Raw genomic sequence first — 20,607 nt, forward strand, 5'->3', positions numbered from 1 at the left:
AGCAAGCAATGGCGGCTAAAGATCCTAATCATTTGAATGGGGTGTGTTGCAGCAGTGAGAGACAAAACATCCGGCCCATGTGAGTTTCAAAAGCTGAGCACACGTGATGGCGTTTATAGTCGACAGCAAAATACGGCAAAATGCCTTTTTGATAGTAGTAATTGTTGGAAAGTAATTTGTCATCAAAGTGTAGATATTAGAACATGGATAATTGCAACATTTTGAGCATCAATGAGAAGCTGAATAATTTTGGACGCGTGGACAAGCGAATGAGTTTGGCATATTCCCTAAATTGCTACCATTTGTTTTTTTTAAGGGCATCTTAAAAATACCTGTTCTTATTTTGCTTTTACTTCCCCCCAGGAGAAAAAAAACCCAACTGAGATATTTTGTTCACAATTTATTTAAATAGGTCACGGCCTTAGAAACAGTACATCAGAACCAGATTATTCAGTTTTGGTTTATAATTTTCCAGAATAAACATTGCAAATGGCAGTAGTGTTTTTAAAACACCAAACATTTTTTTTTCTTTAAATAGTAACAGATTGAAGGGTTTGTTTCGTTTCTTGCAGGTTTCGCCGTTATTGTGAATTTGAAAGAAGAGGCAGCGAGCAACAGTGGCATAACACGGCATTGGCATTGCAAAATGGCATTGATTGGTATTGCAGTGGTATTCAAATTCAAAACGCTAAGGTGAAATACATTTGAGTCTTTCGGCCTTTACCTCTAATAATGTTTGAGACGAAGCTTTAAATACGTTTCACTTAAAAAAAAAAAAAAAAAAAAGGTGAGAGGAAGAAAACATTGGAATGGCTTTGAATGTAGAAAAGAGGCACAGTTCAAGAATTTGGTCGTGTTCAACCTGAAACTAGCGGTAACTAAAGGAAGTCACTGGACATCGGCTGGATTCAGAAGTCCTCTCCCTCATCATAGAAGCGATTTCGCTTGATCATTTCTTCCACGCTCAGCGTCTCCAGCTCCGGTTTATCGTCGGTTTCCTCGCCCTCCCAGTAGCCCACATCCTGCGGTGAGCGACTGGCCTCCACCTCTTCCTCCTGAGAGGACCTGTCAGGTTTCACTTTTTCTTCCTCTTCTTGGTCCTCCAGCGACTCCCCCGGGTGAGCGAGACCCACAGTGTTGACCTTGTGGGAGAGACGACGTTTTGGCCCGTCTTCTCTCTTCACATCTTGAACTCCCTCCTCCAGCATGTCTTCACCCTCCTCTCCAAAGCTGCTGTTGACATCCACGCAGCTGTCCTCTGTGGGTGTGTGATTATCTGGCGACTGGCCCCCGGTTTTCAGCTCCTCCGTTGCGCCATGACCCGCCTGTGTGAAGAGCATGCAACGCTCCTTTAAGGAGGAGCCTCTTCCCTGATCGGAAGCTCCACTGGCTTGTCCGGGTGGCGAGGAGGAGACGGAGGAGTCGTTGTCCTCCGGTGGCCACTTGGCTCGAATGGGCTTGCCGGTTGAGTCGGCGAGCACAGCGGCACCGGCGTCAGTCTCCGGTTGTGGCGGCCAGGAGATTTTCAGCCTGCGCGTCTCCACCGGCCTGTCACTTTTCTCCGGGGTGCCCTGTCTTAGGGCCTCCATGGTGGCGGTCAGGACATTGACCTTGGCGAGCGGGGACTCCTCCACGCTGGGGCTCGCCAGCTCAGAGCCCAGGGAAGAGGGGCTCTTGGCGACCGGCGGCGAAGTCGTCTGCATCAGCGGTGTGGCGGTGCTCTCCCCCGTCTCGCCTTTGCTCTCCCACAACTCCTTGTGAGGCCGGTGGCCAAAGCCCTCGTCATAGTTACCCTTGGCCTTGAAGAGCTGGCTGAAGTGTGGCTTGCAATACACGTTGTTGTGCAGGGAGGCGTAGTTGAGCAAACTAAATGGCGAAAGAGGGCAAAAGACAAAAAATTAATATTAGAGCCTCATTGGAAACAAATTCATGTGGCCAAGCTTTGCTGCGTGATGAATTGATGCCCATAAATGGAATGTATAAAAATTGCATACGTTAAAGTCGCTATTCCCAAAGTGTGCTACGAACCTCCAAATTTGAACTTTTCGAAACATGTGGATGCCGTAAAGATTCTTGCTCGAGAACAAGTTGTGTAAGTACAACAGTCCGTCCAATTGTTAAGTTAACTTATGTTTTGCATTTTAAATTCATATTAATACGAATGATTCCATTTGGATTTTAAACATCAAAAACACATTTCCAATTCAAATTATTTTTCTTCACATCCCTAATTAGGAAGGATACTGTACATAATCTCAAAATAATATCCGATCGAGATATGGAAGTACATCTTCAATTAATTTAATTTAATTGATTAATTTGTCATTGGAATTGCAAAGAAAAGTAGTAGAGCTCGAGTTAGGTGGCCTGCCTGCTCACCTGAGTTTGGTGTTGCAGTGGAAGCAGCGAAAACAAGCGCTGTGGAAGATTTGCTGATTGGCCACCAGCCTCTCCAGAGGATACACTGTCTTCTGACAGGATACGCACGTTTCCCTCACGGGCAGACGGAAATTCTGCTTAGGATATATACAAATGAGTGTGAGCCGAGTGTGTAGGTGTGTAAAAACTCACCCTTGGAGTTTTGGCTGGAGAACAGGAAGATGGATTGTCATCACCAGGACCTGTGGCAGCAGATCAACATGTTGGCAATTTGAACACTGGGTGGTGCCATTGAGCAGTTGAAATCACAACTTGTTAAAATTTTGCAGAGGAATGGAGAGCTGGCAAATTTGAGTTAAAATAAGAACACTCATTTTAACAGAAATTTAGAATGCTGTGGAATTGCTGAGTTTAAGCAATAGAAATAAGGCATTGTTTTTTTTTTGTATCTTCAATAAAACAGATGAAAAAAGCCTGGACAAAAATGACACGCTCAATGGGTGGAGAGGTCAGACTTTACGTAATTTACGTTTGTGTTTTCTGCAAACAATTTGAAATAATGTCTTGTGTTATAGAACAAATGAATGAGATTTTGGAAAGAATCCTTTTGATTTAAATCTGATTCATCCATTATTTGCAAAAATAATGGACTGATTAGTTGATTATGTATTATCAATCCTTATTGAGCAGCTCTCAAATTGAAAAATGTGCTCACTCATGCGATGGGAATCTGTTTTGGCTGAGCTCACTAATGGAAGATCAATATCAAAATCACCAGCAAGATTAAACAGCACACCCTTTAGAGGGAATAGTTGCAGTTTAACTCTGAGAGCGACTAAAAATATATATATCTCGTTCCTTGGCTTTTCGACATCTTTTGGCCCATTATTCATGTACAATTACCTTGTCAGGTTTGAAATGTGACTTCTCCAGACTGAATATTTCGCTTCTTTCACAGATTTTTATTTATTTTTTTTTTTTGCTGTGTGTTGGTGTCTCTAATCCACTTGCACGACCTGCAACTACAAGCAAGCTTTGACATTAAGCAGCTCGTTTGGCCTCACAATACCTCAATAGCTTCAAGACACCCTGTGCCAGATGAAGCAAAACAGCCTCAGAACAGACTATGTTTCACTGACAGTAGATAAAATGTTCTCTTCTTTGTACACATGGCACAGGCAAAATTGAAAAAGCTATTATCATCACAGAGATATCTTGAAACTGATAAGAACTGGAGTGGACTTGATATTGATAAGCCACAAAGTTTTTTTGATGATTGCGGGACCGGTGTCGTATGACCTGATTGCAATTGCAGGATAAAGACAAACAATAAATCCCTTAAAACAAAACCCGAGAATATTCTGAAGGATCCAGATATGATTATTATTGGACATTTGAGTCAACACTTTGTCCAAGCCATTTTGATTATTAGTTGGATTAAGGTATTTCTTTTGAACCACAGAGCTTCTTTTTCGCTTTCCTTAACAGATCAGGGTCTTCAACAACTTTCCAAGTGCAGAAATAAATTACCATTGTTCTCGTCATTAAAACATTTTCTGTTGTTTGGCGGTTCAGACTCTGGACTCTGCAAATGAGAGAAACAAACTTCAGTCCTATGTTCATGATCCAAAAGTCATCACGGTAATCACATTAAGGTTGTGCTCACCATGTCCAGGGAGAAGGGTGGGACGTTCTCTTTCTGTTTGCCACCAAATAGTTCTTGCAGATCAGTCTAAGAGTTATAAATGACTAATTTAATGATTACTTTCTTTAAAAGGGAATAACTACTTCATGGATCATCTGGAGTATGTACAGCACTCACATTGACCGGGGTGACATCCTGTTTTGAGATGGCCGCCTGGTAGAGAGCCATCCTGTCTCTGAGAGGAGTCGTTTCCGCGAGACTTCCGTCTGATGCAAACACAAGAGAACACATTAAAGGTAAGAGGAAAAGTTCATTTAGCATGTTGCAGTTCCCTGTTTTGTATTCAAACTATGTACCCCTAGAATTGTGTCAAATTTGGACAACTAGGCAGTTTCACTTTCAGAAATCAGAATCCCCTATTAGACTGCTTGTGATAGTGTTTTTAAGATATTGGTCGATGTGATGCTATCCCTAACCTCATTAAAAATTAGAAAAGGTGATCCACAGGGATCAATTTTAGGTCCACTTCTTTTATTGTGTGTTAAAATCTTTGTTATGTTTGTTCGTAGTTTATTTAAAAAAAGTCACTGGGACAATTTTCCCTCTTCAGGGGTTCAGTCAAAAGCTCACTTTATTCATTTATTCACCCTTTTCTGTTTCGTTGGCCCGTCACGCACCGAGTGGCGCGGTTGGATTCAAGTGAGTGGCTCACTTGCCAAAACGCACAACGAGCGCAGTCCATCCTACTCAATAGCTTCTCAAAATATTCAAGCTTTTTCATTATTCTCACTCGCCGCCTTTTTATGGCAATCCAATCCTTTTGCAGTTCAGTTAAAAAAATTACAATACTGTAAGTGGAACCTCAAACAAAACCTCATGTAAGGTTTCAGTTTCTCCGTTGTAGTTTGTTGGTCATTGTGTGGTACTTAATCACTTAGTGACTGGCGAAGAGACGCCAATTCCAATTTTTTTTGCTATGGTCCATGTCAGTCGCTTTCGGCTGTGTCACGCGATGTGTACAACTTACACTCAACTCCTCATAACCTCTTGTGGTAAATCAAGACTGTTCCACACAATTTGAAGCTGCACGCTCTATCGTCATGTGAAGGCGCCAGAGGTGCAACAGTTGTCAAATGAATCAACAAGTATTTTGACAATTGTTTGTTCACTGGCCTTGTTGAACTTGCCCAATTCCTCCAATTTAGCTATTTTCTGATGGATGATACATACTAAACCAGTAACTGAATCTTTGTTAAGGTATGTTTGTGCATTTTCTTGCACTGTCAAGTTGATATAAAGTTTGTTGAATAGGCAGAAGTGTTGTAATTCATTCAGGAGGACACAGTTAGAGTCCATACATACCCCCTGGAAGCTGCTCCATGCTGGCTGTATTAGCAGCGTTTCCTCGACTTGACTGCTCTCGAGACACCTGAAAAGAAAAGAGCAGAAAAACAAAATAGGAGGCAATTAAACACAAGCCAGAGAGCAAAAAACTGCTGGAGAGTGTGTCCTGCATGACACACACTCTTCATGCATCAACATGCACAGCTAAGGTCCATCAGCGAAATCCAAATGCGGAGCGCCACTGTTTAGTGTGTCTCCCCACCACTTTAATCCCCTTAATGAGCTCAGAAAGCCTCGACAGACAACCCGTCTGATCAGCAGAAGACAAAACACACTGCACACGTCTTTGCTTCAATGCCTGCGATTTGAATTCAAATCATGAAACCCCACTGGAATTGAAGGGGCTATTATTTTGGGTCCCTGCTGTTTGCCTCAGAAAATTATAAAAATGATGGACCAAAGGTAGTGACAACTTTGTTCAAGAAAATGTTAATAAAATTGCCAGGCTGCAAAATTAAAATTTTGCCTTGACTGGCTGGACTCATCTAGTTGCCCTATTTTTCTCCCATTGCTGCTCGTGGTGTGTTGTTGGTTCACACAAACCAGCGCAGGCCTCAGCGGGTAAGATTTCACAAGATAGAAGAGAACAGAGACAAGATCGTACTGTTCACGAGTGCTGAATTTGTTCCAAGAGCTCAAACAGAGTTGAAGGGGAAGCGCACTTGATCATGGTGGAATGGAACGCTCCACGAGCTTTGGCATGTTTGTCTCAAGTCATCAAGCTCATTGTAACAAAGTGCCCCATTCCAGCTCAAGGTAGTCAACTATTTAAAAAGAAAAACAAAAAAAAAACTGCAATTATTGTTCAGATTATCTGCTCAAATGAAAAGAATAAATTCATTCAGGATGAAACAAAAACCACAGCAGGCCACAAAAATTTTTTTGTGGCAGGCCAGGCCTGGCCCCCAGGCCAGACGTTTGAGAGCTGCGGTTGAGGGGCACAACAAATTCAAAGTTAAATCGGCACCATATTTTGCTGATTTTCTGCCCTCTTGAGATTTTGAGTACAGTTGTCAAACTGATGCTAGTTCCAGCCCATTTCATGAGGTCCTCGTGATAGTGGTCACCGCTACAGTATTTTTAAATTCTTGACTTTTGTTCTCAATTAACCATAAAATTAATAACTAAATGCAGGGCCAAGTTATGTCATATGATGTGGTGAGACTTGAATTTGCAATTTGACAATGCGTGAGTCACCCAAAGACCAAAAGCTAAAAAGCTCCGCCCTTTTCACTCCAAAACCACCTCCATGGTAATGGATCGATCCCCATGGGTGGATTAAGTTCCGCAGGCTGAGGGGGGGCAGCTTAGAGGAGGGACCAACAGATGTTGGTCGCAGACACTGAGGGAGGGGGTGTAAACATGTGGCTAGCCCGATGTAAACACAAACGCGGGTTCTCAGGAGCGTGGATCAAAGAGCCAGACAAAGAATATGCCGCTAATCTTAATGCCATTAAAACTCTCGTACAGTATGACACACTCGGATAAGCAAAATGAAGTCCCTTCCAAAAACAAAGACTAGGCAGGAAAACATGTGAGAATGTTTGGCCCCAAAGAGCCACTTGTGAACTTCCCCCTTATGAAGGCAACTTTCATGAGAAGAATAGCAAAGTACAAAAGCCCACACATAGCTACCTTTGGTCAAGAGAACCAATGACTGAGATGGACGGACGAAGACGTTCAGGCAACGCGTTGCTCAGCTCCGAAGGGTCCAGGCACAGACTGAGCGGACCAGCCCAGACTGGCTCATGACACACAGAAGGGATGAGAGCTGGAGCGGAGCCCCTGGGGAGGCTTCGGGGGAAGGCGGGGGAAATGGGGACAAGTAGCAGGTGCAGCGCGAGGGGGGGGGGGTGCTGGATGGTTTGCCTGATCAAAAGGGGAAGAAGGGGGGGTTGAAGGGCTTAATCAAACATGTCTGGGTTTAGGTTTTCGTGGTGCCAAATGGGAGCAAGGGACATGTGTCAATCAAGGTCCAGCTACGACGGAAGCTCTGGGATTGAAGTCACATGACTGAAGTCCGAGTTAAGTCACCAGTTTTGGGACTTCCGCAAATTTGCTTGAACTATCTACGTGACTTGACTTTAATTTAGAAAATCCGGATGTCGTCACTGGACATGACTGCTTTTGAGCCTCAGTGAATTGAGTTGTGCCTTGAGATACAAGTTACCAAAGTTTTTCCAGATGCGAGCTGTCATTCGGACAATTCTTTGTTTTGACTTGCAAGCAAATATTTGAGATATGAGCACAGTGTGGTGGAAGTCAACTCAACTCATCTCACCAGAAGGAAAATAAAATGACTTCAAGTTGTTCAGTGCCACTCCCAGTTTACTCAAAATCAAAACATAAAACAAAAGAAAATTAACCATTGTGTATAATATCGTAGCCTTTCGACCCACAAGCTTAATGCTAACTCAATAGCGCAAAACATAACGTCAAATCTGAAAACCTTCCTATGAAATGTATGAATGTTCTGCAGATTACAACCGACATGTTTTGCCAAACATTATTGTTGGCCAGTGCAGCCAAGATAAATGCAACCAAATGAACAGTCGATAATATTGGTATTAGGTATAGTTAGGCCAACAGAGAAGGCCTTGGTGGACGACCATTGCGTCTCACACATGTCACCCAGATGGCACAAGGGCCGCTATTCTTTCCAGGCCTCACAATGGGGCAATAGGGTTGTAGTTGTGCGAGCCAGGAAGGATGGGAGGGGTGACGGAGTGGATGGGGGAGGGGCGTATTGAGATAAACATTGGAGGGAGGCAGTGGGATTAAAGGGTTCACCAAAGGGGGGGGGCATTTCGTGATGTGTATGGGGGGGGCGCACGTGTGATTGATGAGGTACGCTTTGATGAGGTTGAAGATCAGATGATGTCATGAGCACACAGCATGACATCATGGCTGGTACAAAGATGCACAGTTGTGCGAGCCCCGGCATTGGCATCCGGTTGACCCAATGTGTCCTTTCATTCGGCCTCAGCATTTCATCATCAGACTATGCAATAAAACTACTTTTACCAGGCCACGCTTTTGTATACTACATACATGTACAGCCAACATGTATCTGCCAATTTAATATTACCATATAAGTCTAGTTTCAATGTTGAGTTATTTTTGCTCTTGGCAACAAATGCCAATAAACAAGACTTATTCTACAAAGTGAGTCATTCCACTGAAATCCACAGCTGGACTCTCAAACCGCACTGGACTTGACCTCCATTTGATTTCGTTTGCCAAATAAAAAAAGCTATCGTCAATAATTTTCAATAGTGTAAATTGGAACGTTTGCTTTGCCGTGTGTTTTCATTATGGTGATATACACTTCATTAATTACACTTCAAATCAAAAGATGAATATGAGACAAAAGTTCAAGTTGTGTTCACACAATTCAGGATAGAGGAACTTTAGTTTGAAGCCACACATTTTTCAAGTAAACAAAATGTGACTGGTGCATGTTTCTAGTTGCTCGGGTGTTATTGCTTTAGTATTAGATAGTGCTTATTTCTAGCTTTGGGTTTCTCCTGTAAAAAAGAAAAAAAAATCTTTTGATCTTAAGCAGACATGGTGCCCAGAAAGCTGTCTATGGGAGAAAAGCAAACTATTTAGACTGTACCGAGCACCAGACATCAAGCAGGTTGACCAAGAGGGATGTTGTTGATGACAAAAACATTGTGAAGAAACAACCAAAGACAACAGTGCGTGACATCACCGCCAAGCTCCACTGGGCAGGAGTGAAGGTGTCACACCCTAGTCGGAAACCCTAACCCTAGTATGAAAGCCTAGTCAGAAACCCTAATCTTAGAAACCCTAAAAGTAGTTTGAAACCCTCGGTGGAAACCCCAACCCTAGTTTTAAAACCTAGTCGGGAACCCTAACCAGGTTTTAAAACCCTAATCGGAAACCCTAACCCTAGTTTGAAACCCTAATTAGGGATCCTAAAACTGGTTGGGAACCCTAGTCGGAAACCCTAACCCTAGGCTGACAGCCCAGTCAGAAACCCTAATCTTAGAAACCCTAAAAGTGGTTTCCAACCCTGGCTGGAAACCCTAACCCTAGTTTTAAAACCTAGTCGGGAACCCTAACCAGGTTTTAAAACCCTAATCGGAAACCCTAACCCTAGTTTGAAACCCTAATTAGGGATCCTAAAACTGGTTGGGAACCCTAGTCGGAAACCCTAACCCTAGGCTGACAGCCCAGTCAGAAACCCTAATCTTAGAAACCCTAAAAGTGGTTTCCAACCCTGGCTGGAAACCCTAACCCTAGTTTTAAAACCTAGTCGGGAACCCTAACCAGGTTTTAAAACCCTAATCGGAAACCCTAACCCTAGTTTGAAACCCTAATTAGGGATCCTAAAACTGGTTGGGAACCCTAGTCGGAAACCCTAACCCTAGGCTGACAGCCCAGTCAGAAACCCTAATCTTAGAAACCCTAAAAGTGGTTTCCAACCCTGGCTGGAAACCCTAACCCTAGTTTTAAAACCTAGTCGGGAACCCTAACCAGGTTTTAAAACCCTAATCGGAAACCCTAACCCTAGTTTGAAACCCTAATTAGGGATCCTAAAACTGGTTGGGAACCCTAGTCGGAAACCCTAACCCTAGGCTGACAGCCCAGTCAGAAACCCTAATCTTGGAAACCCTAAAAGTGGTTTCCAACCCTGGCTGGAAACCCTAACCCTAGTTTTAAAACCTAGTCGGGAACCCTAACCAGGTTTTAAAACCCTAATCGGAAACCCTAACCCTAGTTTGAAACCCTAATTAGGGATCCTAAAACTGGTTGGGAACCCTAGTCGGAAACCCTAACCCTAGGCTGACAGCCCAGTCAGAAACCCTAATCTTGGAAACCCTAAAAGTGGTTTCCAACCCTGGCTGGAAACCCTAACCCTAGTTTTAAAACCTAGTCGGGAACCCTAACCAGGTTTTAAAACCCTAATCGGAAACCCTAACCCTAGTTTGAAACCCTAATTAGGGATCCTAAAACTGGTTGGGAAACCCTAACCCTAGGCTGACAGCCCAGTCAGAAACCCTAATCTTAGAAACCCTAAAAGTGGTTTCCAACCCTGACTGGAAACCCTAACCCTAGTTTTAAAACCTAGTCGGGAACCCTAACCAGGTTTTAAAACCCTAATCGGAAACCCTAACCCTAGTTTGAAACCCTAATTAGGGATCCTAAAACTGGTTGGGAACCCTAGTCGGAAACCCTAACCCTAGGCTGACAGCCCAGTCAGAAACCCTAATCTTAGAAACCCTAAAAGTGGTTTCCAACCCTGGCTGGAAACCCTAACCCTAGTTTTAAAACCTAGTCGGGAACCCTAACCAGGTTTTAAAACCCTAATCGGAAACCCTAACCCTAGTTTGAAACCCTAATTAGGGATCCTAAAACTGGTTGGGAACCCTAGTCGGAAACCCTAACCCTAGGCTGACAGCCCAGTCAGAAACCCTAATCTTAGAAACCCTAAAAGTGGTTTCCAACCCTGGCTGGAAACCCTAACCCTAGTTTTAAAACCTAGTCGGGAACCCTAACCAGGTTTTAAAACCCTAATCGGAAACCCTAACCCTAGTTTGAAACCCTAATTAGGGATCCTAAAACTGGTTGGGAACCCTAGTCGGAAACCCTAACCCTAGGCTGACAGCCCAGTCAGAAACCCTAATCTTGGAAACCCTAAAAGTGGTTTCCAACCCTGGCTGGAAACCCTAACCCTAGTTTTAAAACCTAGTCGGGAACCCTAACCAGGTTTTAAAACCCTAATCGGAAACCCTAACCCTAGTTTGAAACCCTAATTAGGGATCCTAAAACTGGTTGGGAACCCTAGTCGGAAACCCTAACCCTAGGCTGACAGCCCAGTCAGAAACCCTAATCTTGGAAACCCTAAAAGTGGTTTCCAACCCTGGCTGGAAACCCTAACCCTAGTTTTAAAACCTAGTCGGGAACCCTAACCAGGTTTTAAAACCCTAATCGGAAACCCTAACCCTAGTTTGAAACCCTAATTAGGGATCCTAAAACTGGTTGGGAACCCTAGTCGGAAACCCTAACCCTAGGCTGACAGCCCAGTCAGAAACCCTAATCTTGGAAACCCTAAAAGTGGTTTCCAACCCTGGCTGGAAACCCTAACCCTAGTTTTAAAACCTAGTCGGGAACCCTAACCAGGTTTTAAAACCCTAATCGGAAACCCTAACCCTAGTTTGAAACCCTAATTAGGGATCCTAAAACTGGTTGGGAACCCTAGTCGGAAACCCTAACCCTAGGCTGACAGCCCAGTCAGAAACCCTAATCTTGGAAACCCTAAAAGTGGTTTCCAACCCTGGCTGGAAACCCTAACCCTAGTTTTAAAACCTAGTCGGGAACCCTAACCAGGTTTTAAAACCCTAATCGGAAACCCTAACCCTAGTTTGAAACCCTAATTAGGGATCCTAAAACTGGTTGGGAACCCTAGTCGGAAACCCTAACCCTAGGCTGACAGCCCAGTCAGAAACCCTAATCTTGGAAACCCTAAAAGTGGTTTCCAACCCTGGCTGGAAACCCTAACCCTAGTTTTAAAACCTAGTCGGGAACCCTAACCAGGTTTTAAAACCCTAATCGGAAACCCTAACCCTAGTTTGAAACCCTAATTAGGGATCCTAAAACTGGTTGGGAAACCCTAACCCTAGGCTGACAGCCCAGTCAGAAACCCTAATCTTAGAAACCCTAAAAGTGGTTTCCAACCCTGACTGGAAACCCTAACCCTAGTTTTAAAACCTAGTCGGGAACCCTAACCAGGTTTTAAAACCCTAATCGGAAACCCTAACCCTAGTTTGAAACCCTAATTAGGGATCCTAAAACTGGTTGGGAACCCTAGTCGGAAACCCTAACCCTAGGCTGACAGCCCAGTCAGAAACCCTAATCTTAGAAACCCTAAAAGTGGTTTCCAACCCTGGCTGGAAACCCTAACCCTAGTTTTAAAACCTAGTCGGGAACCCTAACCAGGTTTTAAAACCCTAATCGGAAACCCTAACCCTAGTTTGAAACCCTAATTAGGGATCCTAAAACTGGTTGGGAACCCTAGTCGGAAACCCTAACCCTAGGCTGACAGCCCAGTCAGAAACCCTAATCTTAGAAACCCTAAAAGTGGTTTCCAACCCTGGCTGGAAACCCTAACCCTAGTTTTAAAACCTAGTCGGGAACCCTAACCAGGTTTTAAAACCCTAATCGGAAACCCTAACCCTAGTTTGAAACCCTAATTAGGGATCCTAAAACTGGTTGGGAACCCTAGTCGGAAACCCTAACCCTAGGCTGACAGCCCAGTCAGAAACCCTAATCTTGGAAACCCTAAAAGTGGTTTCCAACCCTGGCTGGAAACCCTAACCCTAGTTTTAAAACCTAGTCGGGAACCCTAACCAGGTTTTAAAACCCTAATCGGAAACCCTAACCCTAGTTTGAAACCCTAATTAGGGATCCTAAAACTGGTTGGGAACCCTAGTCGGAAACCCTAACCCTAGGCTGACAGCCCAGTCAGAAACCCTAATCTTGGAAACCCTAAAAGTGGTTTCCAACCCTGGCTGGAAACCCTAACCCTAGTTTTAAAACCTAGTCGGGAACCCTAACCAGGTTTTAAAACCCTAATCGGAAACCCTAACCCTAGTTTGAAACCCTAATTAGGGATCCTAAAACTGGTTGGGAACCCTAGTCGGAAACCCTAACCCTAGGCTGACAGCCCAGTCAGAAACCCTAATCTTGGAAACCCTAAAAGTGGTTTCCAACCCTGGCTGGAAACCCCAACCCTAGTTTTAAAACCTAGTCGGGAACCCTAACCAGGTTTTAAAACCCTAATCGGAAACCCTAACCCTAGTTTGAAACCCTAATTAGGGATCCTAAAACTGGTTGGGAAACCCTAACCCTAGGCTGACAGCCCAGTCAGAAACCCTAATCTTAGAAACCCTAAAAGTGGTTTCCAACCCTGACTGGAAACCCTAACCCTAGTTTTAAAACCTAGTCGGGAACCCTAACCAGGTTTTAAAACCCTAATCGGAAACCCTAACCCTAGTTTGAAACCCTAATTAGGGATCCTAAAACTGGTTGGGAACCCTAGTCGGAAACCCTAACCCTAGGCTGACAGCCCAGTCAGAAACCCTAATCTTAGAAACCCTAAAAGTGGTTTCCAACCCTGGCTGGAAACCCTAACCCTAGTTTTAAAACCTAGTCGGGAACCCTAACCAGGTTTTAAAACCCTAATCGGAAACCCTAACCCTAGTTTGAAACCCTAATTAGGGATCCTAAAACTGGTTGGGAACCCTAGTCGGAAACCCTAACCCTAGGCTGACAGCCCAGTCAGAAACCCTAATCTTAGAAACCCTAAAAGTGGTTTCCAACCCTGGCTGGAAACCCTAACCCTAGTTTTAAAACCTAGTCGGGAACCCTAACCAGGTTTTAAAACCCTAATCAGAAACCCTAACCCTAGTTTGAAACCCTAATTAGGGATCCTAAAACTGGTTGGGAACCCTAGTCGGAAACCCTAACCCTAGGCTGACAGCCCAGTCAGAAACCCTAATCTTGGAAACCCTAAAAGTGGTTTCCAACCCTGGCTGGAAACCCTAACCCTAGTTTTAAAACCTAGTCGGGAACCCTAACCAGGTTTTAAAACCCTAATCTTAGAAACCCTAAAAGTAGTTTCCAGCCAGGGTTGGAAACCCTAACCCTAGTTTTAAAACCTTACTCTTCCACATTTAGAGACATTTACAGGCAAGATGCAAAGCACTCCTCAGTTAACAAGAAAAAAATGAAAAGGCCAGTTTGGATTTTGCAAACAAGTACAGAGATGAGCTACAAACGTTTTGGAAACAAGTCTTATGGACTGATGAGACCAGTACTGACTTCTACCAAAATGATGGAAGATGGAGACAGGAAGGATTTTCTTGTGATCTAAAACAAACAAGCTCATCATGGTGGAGGTTATGTCATGGCTTAGGCTGGAACGAGCTCACTGGTCTTTAGTGATGATGTCACTCATGATAGTAGCAGCACTCTGAAATCTACAAATCCATTTTGTCCGCCAATTTACAAATACATCCAAACTAATCAAGAGAAGCTTCATCACACAATGGGACAATGACCCAAACACACTAAAGGACTTTATCAAGTGGAATTAACTGGCAAATACTGATCTGACTCCAAGTTGAAGTACGGCTGCCGATCGTGTCTAAGCAGGCCGCCTCTGTGGTGAACTTAATACAAAGACATTCCTGATCCAAAGATAAAAGAAGGAAAAAAAAAAGGTCACATGAGCGGACAGGCGAACATTCCTAAGCGCGGCGGCGTATCTCCGCTCCAATTTTCCATCGAGATGATTTGAACCCATGCTCCCTTGAAAACACAACTAACGAAACATGAGTGACTTGATAGCATTTTGCCCAACTTTCTTCTCATTCCGAGACAGCACCATCAAAATGATGTATTTTCCCAAACTCCATACTCACTGGCTTGAATTGAAAAGACCCGACCGACCGCTCGCCGATCTCCAACTATGCTCATCATGTGGCAAGAACTGAGCGTCTGGTGTCACATCCTTTATGATGACGCGTGATGGTTTAAAGACGCACACGCTAGATCTGGCATGCTTTCAACTCAACTGCTTTTCCCCTTTGTTGACATAATAAGGAGTGACCGCAGTAATGATGAACATTGATTATGCGTGGCCATGTGACTGAGTAGCCCCCCCCCCCCACCCGACTATTTTTAGTTGTCTATTTATTCAATTTATGGCTTAATTTGTGAATTACTTGTGCTAACGTTACAAGCTACAGAAAGGCTTTGCTATCTTGGAACTTTTATTTGAATTTTTGATTGAAATACTATGTGCTTAAAAAAAAGGGTGTCTGCAGAACATTAATCTGTGTGGGAAAATGATCACCATAAATTTGAGCAATCTAGTGAAAAATCTGCAAGATTAGTCATGTAAAAATAAAAATAAAAATCAGTCAAACTGCAAAATTGAAAAAATAGGGCGTGGGATGACTGGATACTGAAATAATGGTGAGCTCACATTTCTCAATAATTAAAATATGGCCCTTTTTAGTTGATCTCAAAGCTACTATATCATTCTGTTGTGTTAATGACCACAGGTTCATCTCAGCTAAAATAAAAGTTAGAAACGTTGAGAAGGAGCAAAGTTTTGCCCGGGTTGTTAACGGAAGAAGTTAGGAGAGTATTTACCACGTGTAAAATATGAGAACACCAAGGGTCACATTGGTCACATTTTTTCTTCTTTTTTTTTTATTGTTTATGATTTCATTTTAAGGGTATTGTTGTATAATGGAAAAAAAAGAAACTTCTTAGGATTCACTTTAAGCTGTTAATATAGACAAGAAGAAAGAATTGTCAGAGAAGTGCAGTCACTCATAATTAGCGCGAGGATTTGCTCTCTGCCCTCCAACGACTACCATACACCTAAAAGCTACACAATCACTTCTTCTACGTTCCGTTGCCCTCATGAACAACACTGTTTGTGTCAACATGTCCCACCTGCGAGTGTTCCGACTGCATTCTGCAGGTCACGCGTGACTGAAGGCTCTACACGTCTGCTGTCATGTTCCACTCTCAAGCATGAGCCTCCCTTTTGGAGCATTAGCTCAGGCGTCAGCTGAGGGAAGGATAGCGAGGGGAGAGCGCACCATGTGACAAGGAGCGTGACGCCTCCGAGGCTTCTTGAACAAAAAGCCGACTTATTGTCTCCGAGCGTGACCCATCAGCAGCCCGTTCTATCGGCAGATGGAACTAAAAGGCAGAGTTGTTGACTTGTTTTGAAATCAGAGCAGCTGGATTGAGCGTGACGCCGAGGTCAAGCAATTCGGTTCTGGCGTGTTTTCTGATCCTCGAGGAGGCGACTCACCTGGTCCGACTCCCCTTTCTCGAAAATCATCTTCAGGTCGTTGAGGGGAACGCTCGGTCTTTCCGAATCGGGCACCTCTGCGTTCGCTGTTTCCTGCTCCTCTGCAACTCTGCTGGTCTTGTCTTCCATATCCATCTGCTCTCGATGGCCGCGTGCTGCCAACTCGGTGCCCGGGTCTTCTTGCAGGAGCTCGTGGGTGTCCGGTGCTTTCTGAATCTGCCACGTGAGCTGAGTTTTTTGGAAGGCAGAGCTGCTGGGTGATTGCTGCTGTTCCCAATGTTTCTTTAAAACACTCAAGTTCCCACTGCGAAGGGATGACTGTGACGATTCTGCCACCTGCAGAGAGGAATATCATGTTATGAGAAACGAGGGACACACCAAAGCTTGCCTCTGACTGGTCCAATATACTCAGGAATGAGCGCAAGAATCTCTATCGGAATTTTTGGGGGTGAAGAAAAGTTCTGTGATCTGGGAAACAGTTTCTGTTTCTCCAACTATCAGCCAGGTAAAAGAACTTCCCTGTAATTGTCTGAAAGCAAGGAAAGTTGTCATGAAAAAATAAGAAAAGTTCTCATAAAAGAAAACAACACAATAAATTGACAAAGCTATGAGTATGTTTTTTCCCTGAGCCACATCAAGTCTCCAGATGTGATGACTCACCCTTTTTTAGACACACAATGAGCGATACGCGTTGCCTTCTACAGGATACGTGGGGAGAGTTCTAACAATGAAGCTCATAAAGACGGACTGGGTGAGGCTCGAGACATTTTAAACACAACTTAAGGGCGAGCAACATTGTCAGAGGGGGAGGGTATGGGGTTGGACAAAAAGACAGCAGAGACAGGAAACAACTGCACAAAAAGACAAAGAACAGTTGAGACAATAGTATGCTGGATGCACTTGGTAAGAAGGAAAAAAAAAAAAAAAGCTGTAGAAGAAGTTAAAACCTGCGAGGGGCTGGAAACCCGGCGCTCCTCTGGTGTGATCGGGTGTCAGCCGGCCGGTGAGAAATGCCACAAGGCGCTCCAGATGTGAGAGCAAGGAGGAGAAGTGATCAGCACCTATCCCACCCCCTACGCCCCATAAGAGAAGCAGAGAGAGAGAGAGAGAGAGAGAGAGAGAGAGAGAGAGAGGAGGAAGGAAACCAGGAGAGAGGGAGGGACGTGAGGGGGCGGGGAGGATGAGAAAATCAGAAACAGAGGTGGTCAGTGAGGGCAAAAAGGGAAAATAAGTCCAGGAAATGAGGGAGGGGGGTGCTAGAAAGCTCCATGGTGGCAAACAAAACACAAACTTAACCTGCATTCTCGGAGGATTGTTGCCATCATCTTGTGTTTCTTGCCTCTTTGCACCTTCTATCTGTCAATAGCCAAACTGGAATTCCAAAGTGGCACACCTACCATTTTCTTCTTGTCTGCATGGTCCTCCACTGTTGCCATCTGGTACCTGACGAACAAGTCAGCGGTCAGTACAAGTCGGGTTCAAGAAAGGAGACTTTGTCTTTTGTTACGCTTCTACATGTGGGTGCATGTTTATTTTGGGCAACTGACCCGCAAATCTTTATTGCCACAAGTGGCGGCCATCTTTGTGGAATTTTCTAAAAATGTCATTCCAACCAGACTTGCTATTTTGACAAATTTCCATTGATCAAATATATAATTCTGTTTAATCTTATTCGACAAATGCAATATTAATCAGAATACCATGTTTTGACTAGTGCTGGCTTGGATTCTTTCCCCCCCAAAAATTCAGTTTACTTCCCCTTTAGGTTGAATTTTCAGGCCTTTGAATTTCAGTGTGGTGGCCTTTTCGAAACAAAATGTTTATGGAAATAGGCTGCAAATGTTTACAGATGGAATCTAGGAGAGTTGTTAGGTCAGGGAACGTCAGTTGAGTGCAACTGGAGGAACTCGTCAGGCCTGATCAAGTGATAATCAAAGCGCACATGAATCATTTCAGTATAGCGCGACAGAAGGACAGATGGAATGTTGGACTTAGAGAAGCGTTAGGTGATGTCGCTATTTTTGCCCTTGGAAAAGAGGACAGTCGGTTCCTTTGCAGGGATACCAATGGAAGCCATCGGCATTAACATTACTTTCAATTTTTTCTGGGTATGGAAGTAAATGAGTTGAAGGCTGAAATTCAATTGATGCCGCACCATAGTTTAAATGTTTTTCTGCTTAGCACTTGCACATTGCTGGTGATGACAATTATTACTACAGTATTTTAGAAAAACCTCTCCTTTGAAAGAGTCAATATTTGCTTTTTGGTCAGGCATTAATAGATAAGAAAAACAGGACAAGGTCACGGAGATGGAAAGGCATGCTCTTTACTTTGTCCAAACACAACAAAAATGACATTTGAAAGTTACAACAATCGACAACGTAATAACTGTCAAATTGATCCACAACTTTTTGATTTTTGTTTATAGACCTTGTCCTAATCCACTGATTTCAGGTTCTCAACCATAAACCTGCAACATCTGTAGTCCTCGGTGAAAGCAGACTGATTGTTTATGTGGTGAAAGCAAATTAGACATTTACAAACATCTGCTCTGAAAAACAATTATTAACAATTTTTCCGATTTTCTGACCATTTCTATGGGCCAAATTAGTGACTGAACTAACAATTTAGGATGTCAATTAAAATGAATACATTTGATTTGAGGATTTGAGGAGATTCTTTTCAGTGTTAAGATTCAGTTTACAAACAAAACAGCTTACATGCAATATTGGGATTTTTGCTGTCATTTCCAAATCACTATTTCTTTAACTCTGAGTAAGGATGGGATTTTTTCCTTCAGTGTGAAACTGGCTTTCTGCCTAAAAGTGGAACACCAAACTACGTGCAAGACGTTAAGACACACAAAGTCATTTCCTGTTCTTCATAAGATTAAATACATAATATTGTGATGACATACCTGCAAAAATCTGCACTGACGTCCAACTGCACACGTCGACCACGTTTCCTTCTGCTTTTCCCACTCAGATGCTTCTGAGTGGACAAGGTCACCGGAGGGCTCTACCCAGAAGTCCTCTCAGTCAATCAGAGGGCAGCATTCATCTCCACCTGGCAGCGAAGAGATCTTCGATGTGGGATGGCCAGCTGAAGATAAGGTGGACATTCGTTTGGGAAGCAGGGTGGTACTCGGGGGTGGGGGATCCCAGGCTAATTTACTGGAACTCGAGCTATCACGGTCAAAAGCTCCTTCCAGGATGTGACTCACTCATGAACTGCACGGGGGTCGCAAGGAAGAGAGGAAATGGATCGGTGCCTTTATTTGGGCTCAGGCACCGAGAGCGGCTTGAAATTGCTTCGTCATTGTTATTCTGGACAATTAAGATCAAGACTTTCCATGCTCAAAATGTTTGCAATTTATTCTTACAATAATATATAGTCTCTCCTAATTATAAAATGAATTAATGAAAAAATAATTTAAAAAAAGTTCGGATTCTTTTAAAACCAAAAAAATATATACCAAGTTTCTCTTAAAAAACACTAGTATTTTTACAATATTCAATTTTTCTTTATTGAGGTGATGTTAGGCCTTTTTCTTTGTGAAATATTTCCGTACTTGGGCATATAACATGAGGAGCCAGCTGAAAGGTTACTTGAGGAGTGACACACACTCAGTCTACTGACTTCATCCAATTTGAACTCGAAATGGTTGACTCAGTAGACAAACGCATCCGCTCACGACAACCAACAAATCATGATAAATTCTATCTAATCTATCTATTATTCCTTCTCGCTATAGCTAGAAGCTAAACAATCATTCTGTTTGTAATCAAATATTTTGTAATCAACTTATCACTTGAAAAATCTAGAAATGTGTTGATCTGTTCGTTTTTTTTTTTCTTTGCCAAATTTGTTCAAATGAACAAAGGATTGTATCAAGTATCTAGCATCAATTTATTACTCAAAGCAATGACTCCATTCCCCTGAAGTAATATGTATATTTGAAATGCAATTGGTTCAAGAAACAGTCAGAAACACTAGGTAGATGAAATTGATGATGGCTGAAATCTGATTGGACTGCACACCGTATTTGATATTTTTGTCGACAGCAGGACTCAAACGATACCTTCCAGTTCCAAAAGCCCCTAGTCCTTGCAAATGAGTCATTTAGGAGCGATGATATAACGCAGCCAACCTTTGCGAAATAATGCGATATGCGTGCAACAGTATGTGTTGAGTCATTGCTTACAAGAAACTCAAGTGATTTCACAGGCAGTCAACACTCAATGGGAAAAAGTTGGCAGAGTGTCTAAGTCTTAGTGCACCAAGAGTGCGTTGTCTTTTGCTGTTGCAATGTTCA

At 43.2% G+C, this 20,607-nt stretch overlaps 1 protein-coding gene across 3 annotated transcripts; it reads right to left on the minus strand.

The window, feature by feature from the left end:
- Positions 1 to 385: 385 nt before the first annotated feature.
- On the minus strand, positions 386 to 19,369 carry lima1a (LIM domain and actin binding 1a). Of its 3 annotated transcripts, XM_085909671.1 has the most exons (10): positions 19,210 to 19,369; positions 17,690 to 17,735; positions 16,293 to 16,628; positions 5,387 to 5,453; positions 4,202 to 4,290; positions 4,046 to 4,111; positions 3,910 to 3,964; positions 2,572 to 2,621; positions 2,380 to 2,513; positions 386 to 1,866 (listed from the first exon to the last, which is right to left on the minus strand). In XM_085909671.1, exons 2-10 carry the CDS (start codon positions 17,726 to 17,728, stop codon positions 909 to 911), a joined length of 1,794 nt encoding a protein of 597 aa, XP_085765797.1. In that variant the 5' UTR covers positions 17,729 to 17,735; positions 19,210 to 19,369; the 3' UTR covers positions 386 to 908. The 3 variants fall into 3 exon arrangements, with proteins under 3 accessions (XP_085765797.1, XP_085765874.1, XP_085765961.1); XM_085909748.1 differs by lacking the exons at positions 17,690 to 17,735; positions 19,210 to 19,369 and adding an exon at positions 17,240 to 17,381; XM_085909835.1 differs by lacking the exons at positions 17,690 to 17,735; positions 19,210 to 19,369 and adding an exon at positions 16,953 to 17,352.
- Between the last annotated feature and the right edge of the window lie 1,238 nt (positions 19,370 to 20,607).

This window comes from Syngnathus leptorhynchus, chromosome 1 (genome assembly GCF_054491065.1).
Source record: "Syngnathus leptorhynchus isolate UIUO chromosome 1, UIUO_Slep, whole genome shotgun sequence".
NCBI lineage: Eukaryota > Metazoa > Chordata > Actinopteri > Syngnathiformes > Syngnathidae > Syngnathus > Syngnathus leptorhynchus.

Bases quoted from the DNA above. Each gene is read 5' to 3' on its own strand.
- lima1a (XM_085909671.1), bottom strand. From the start codon at position 17,728: ATGGCAACAGTGGAGGACCATGCAGACAAGAAGAAAATG. The intron at 5,454-16,292 runs GTGAGTCGCCTC...TTTTCTTTTCAG, and splicing joins AGAAAGGGGAGTCGGACCAG to GTGTCTCGAGAGCAGTCAAG. The intron at 2,514-2,571 runs GTGAGTTTTTAC...TATCCTAAGCAG, and splicing joins CTCCAGCCAAAACTCCAAGG to AATTTCCGTCTGCCCGTGAG.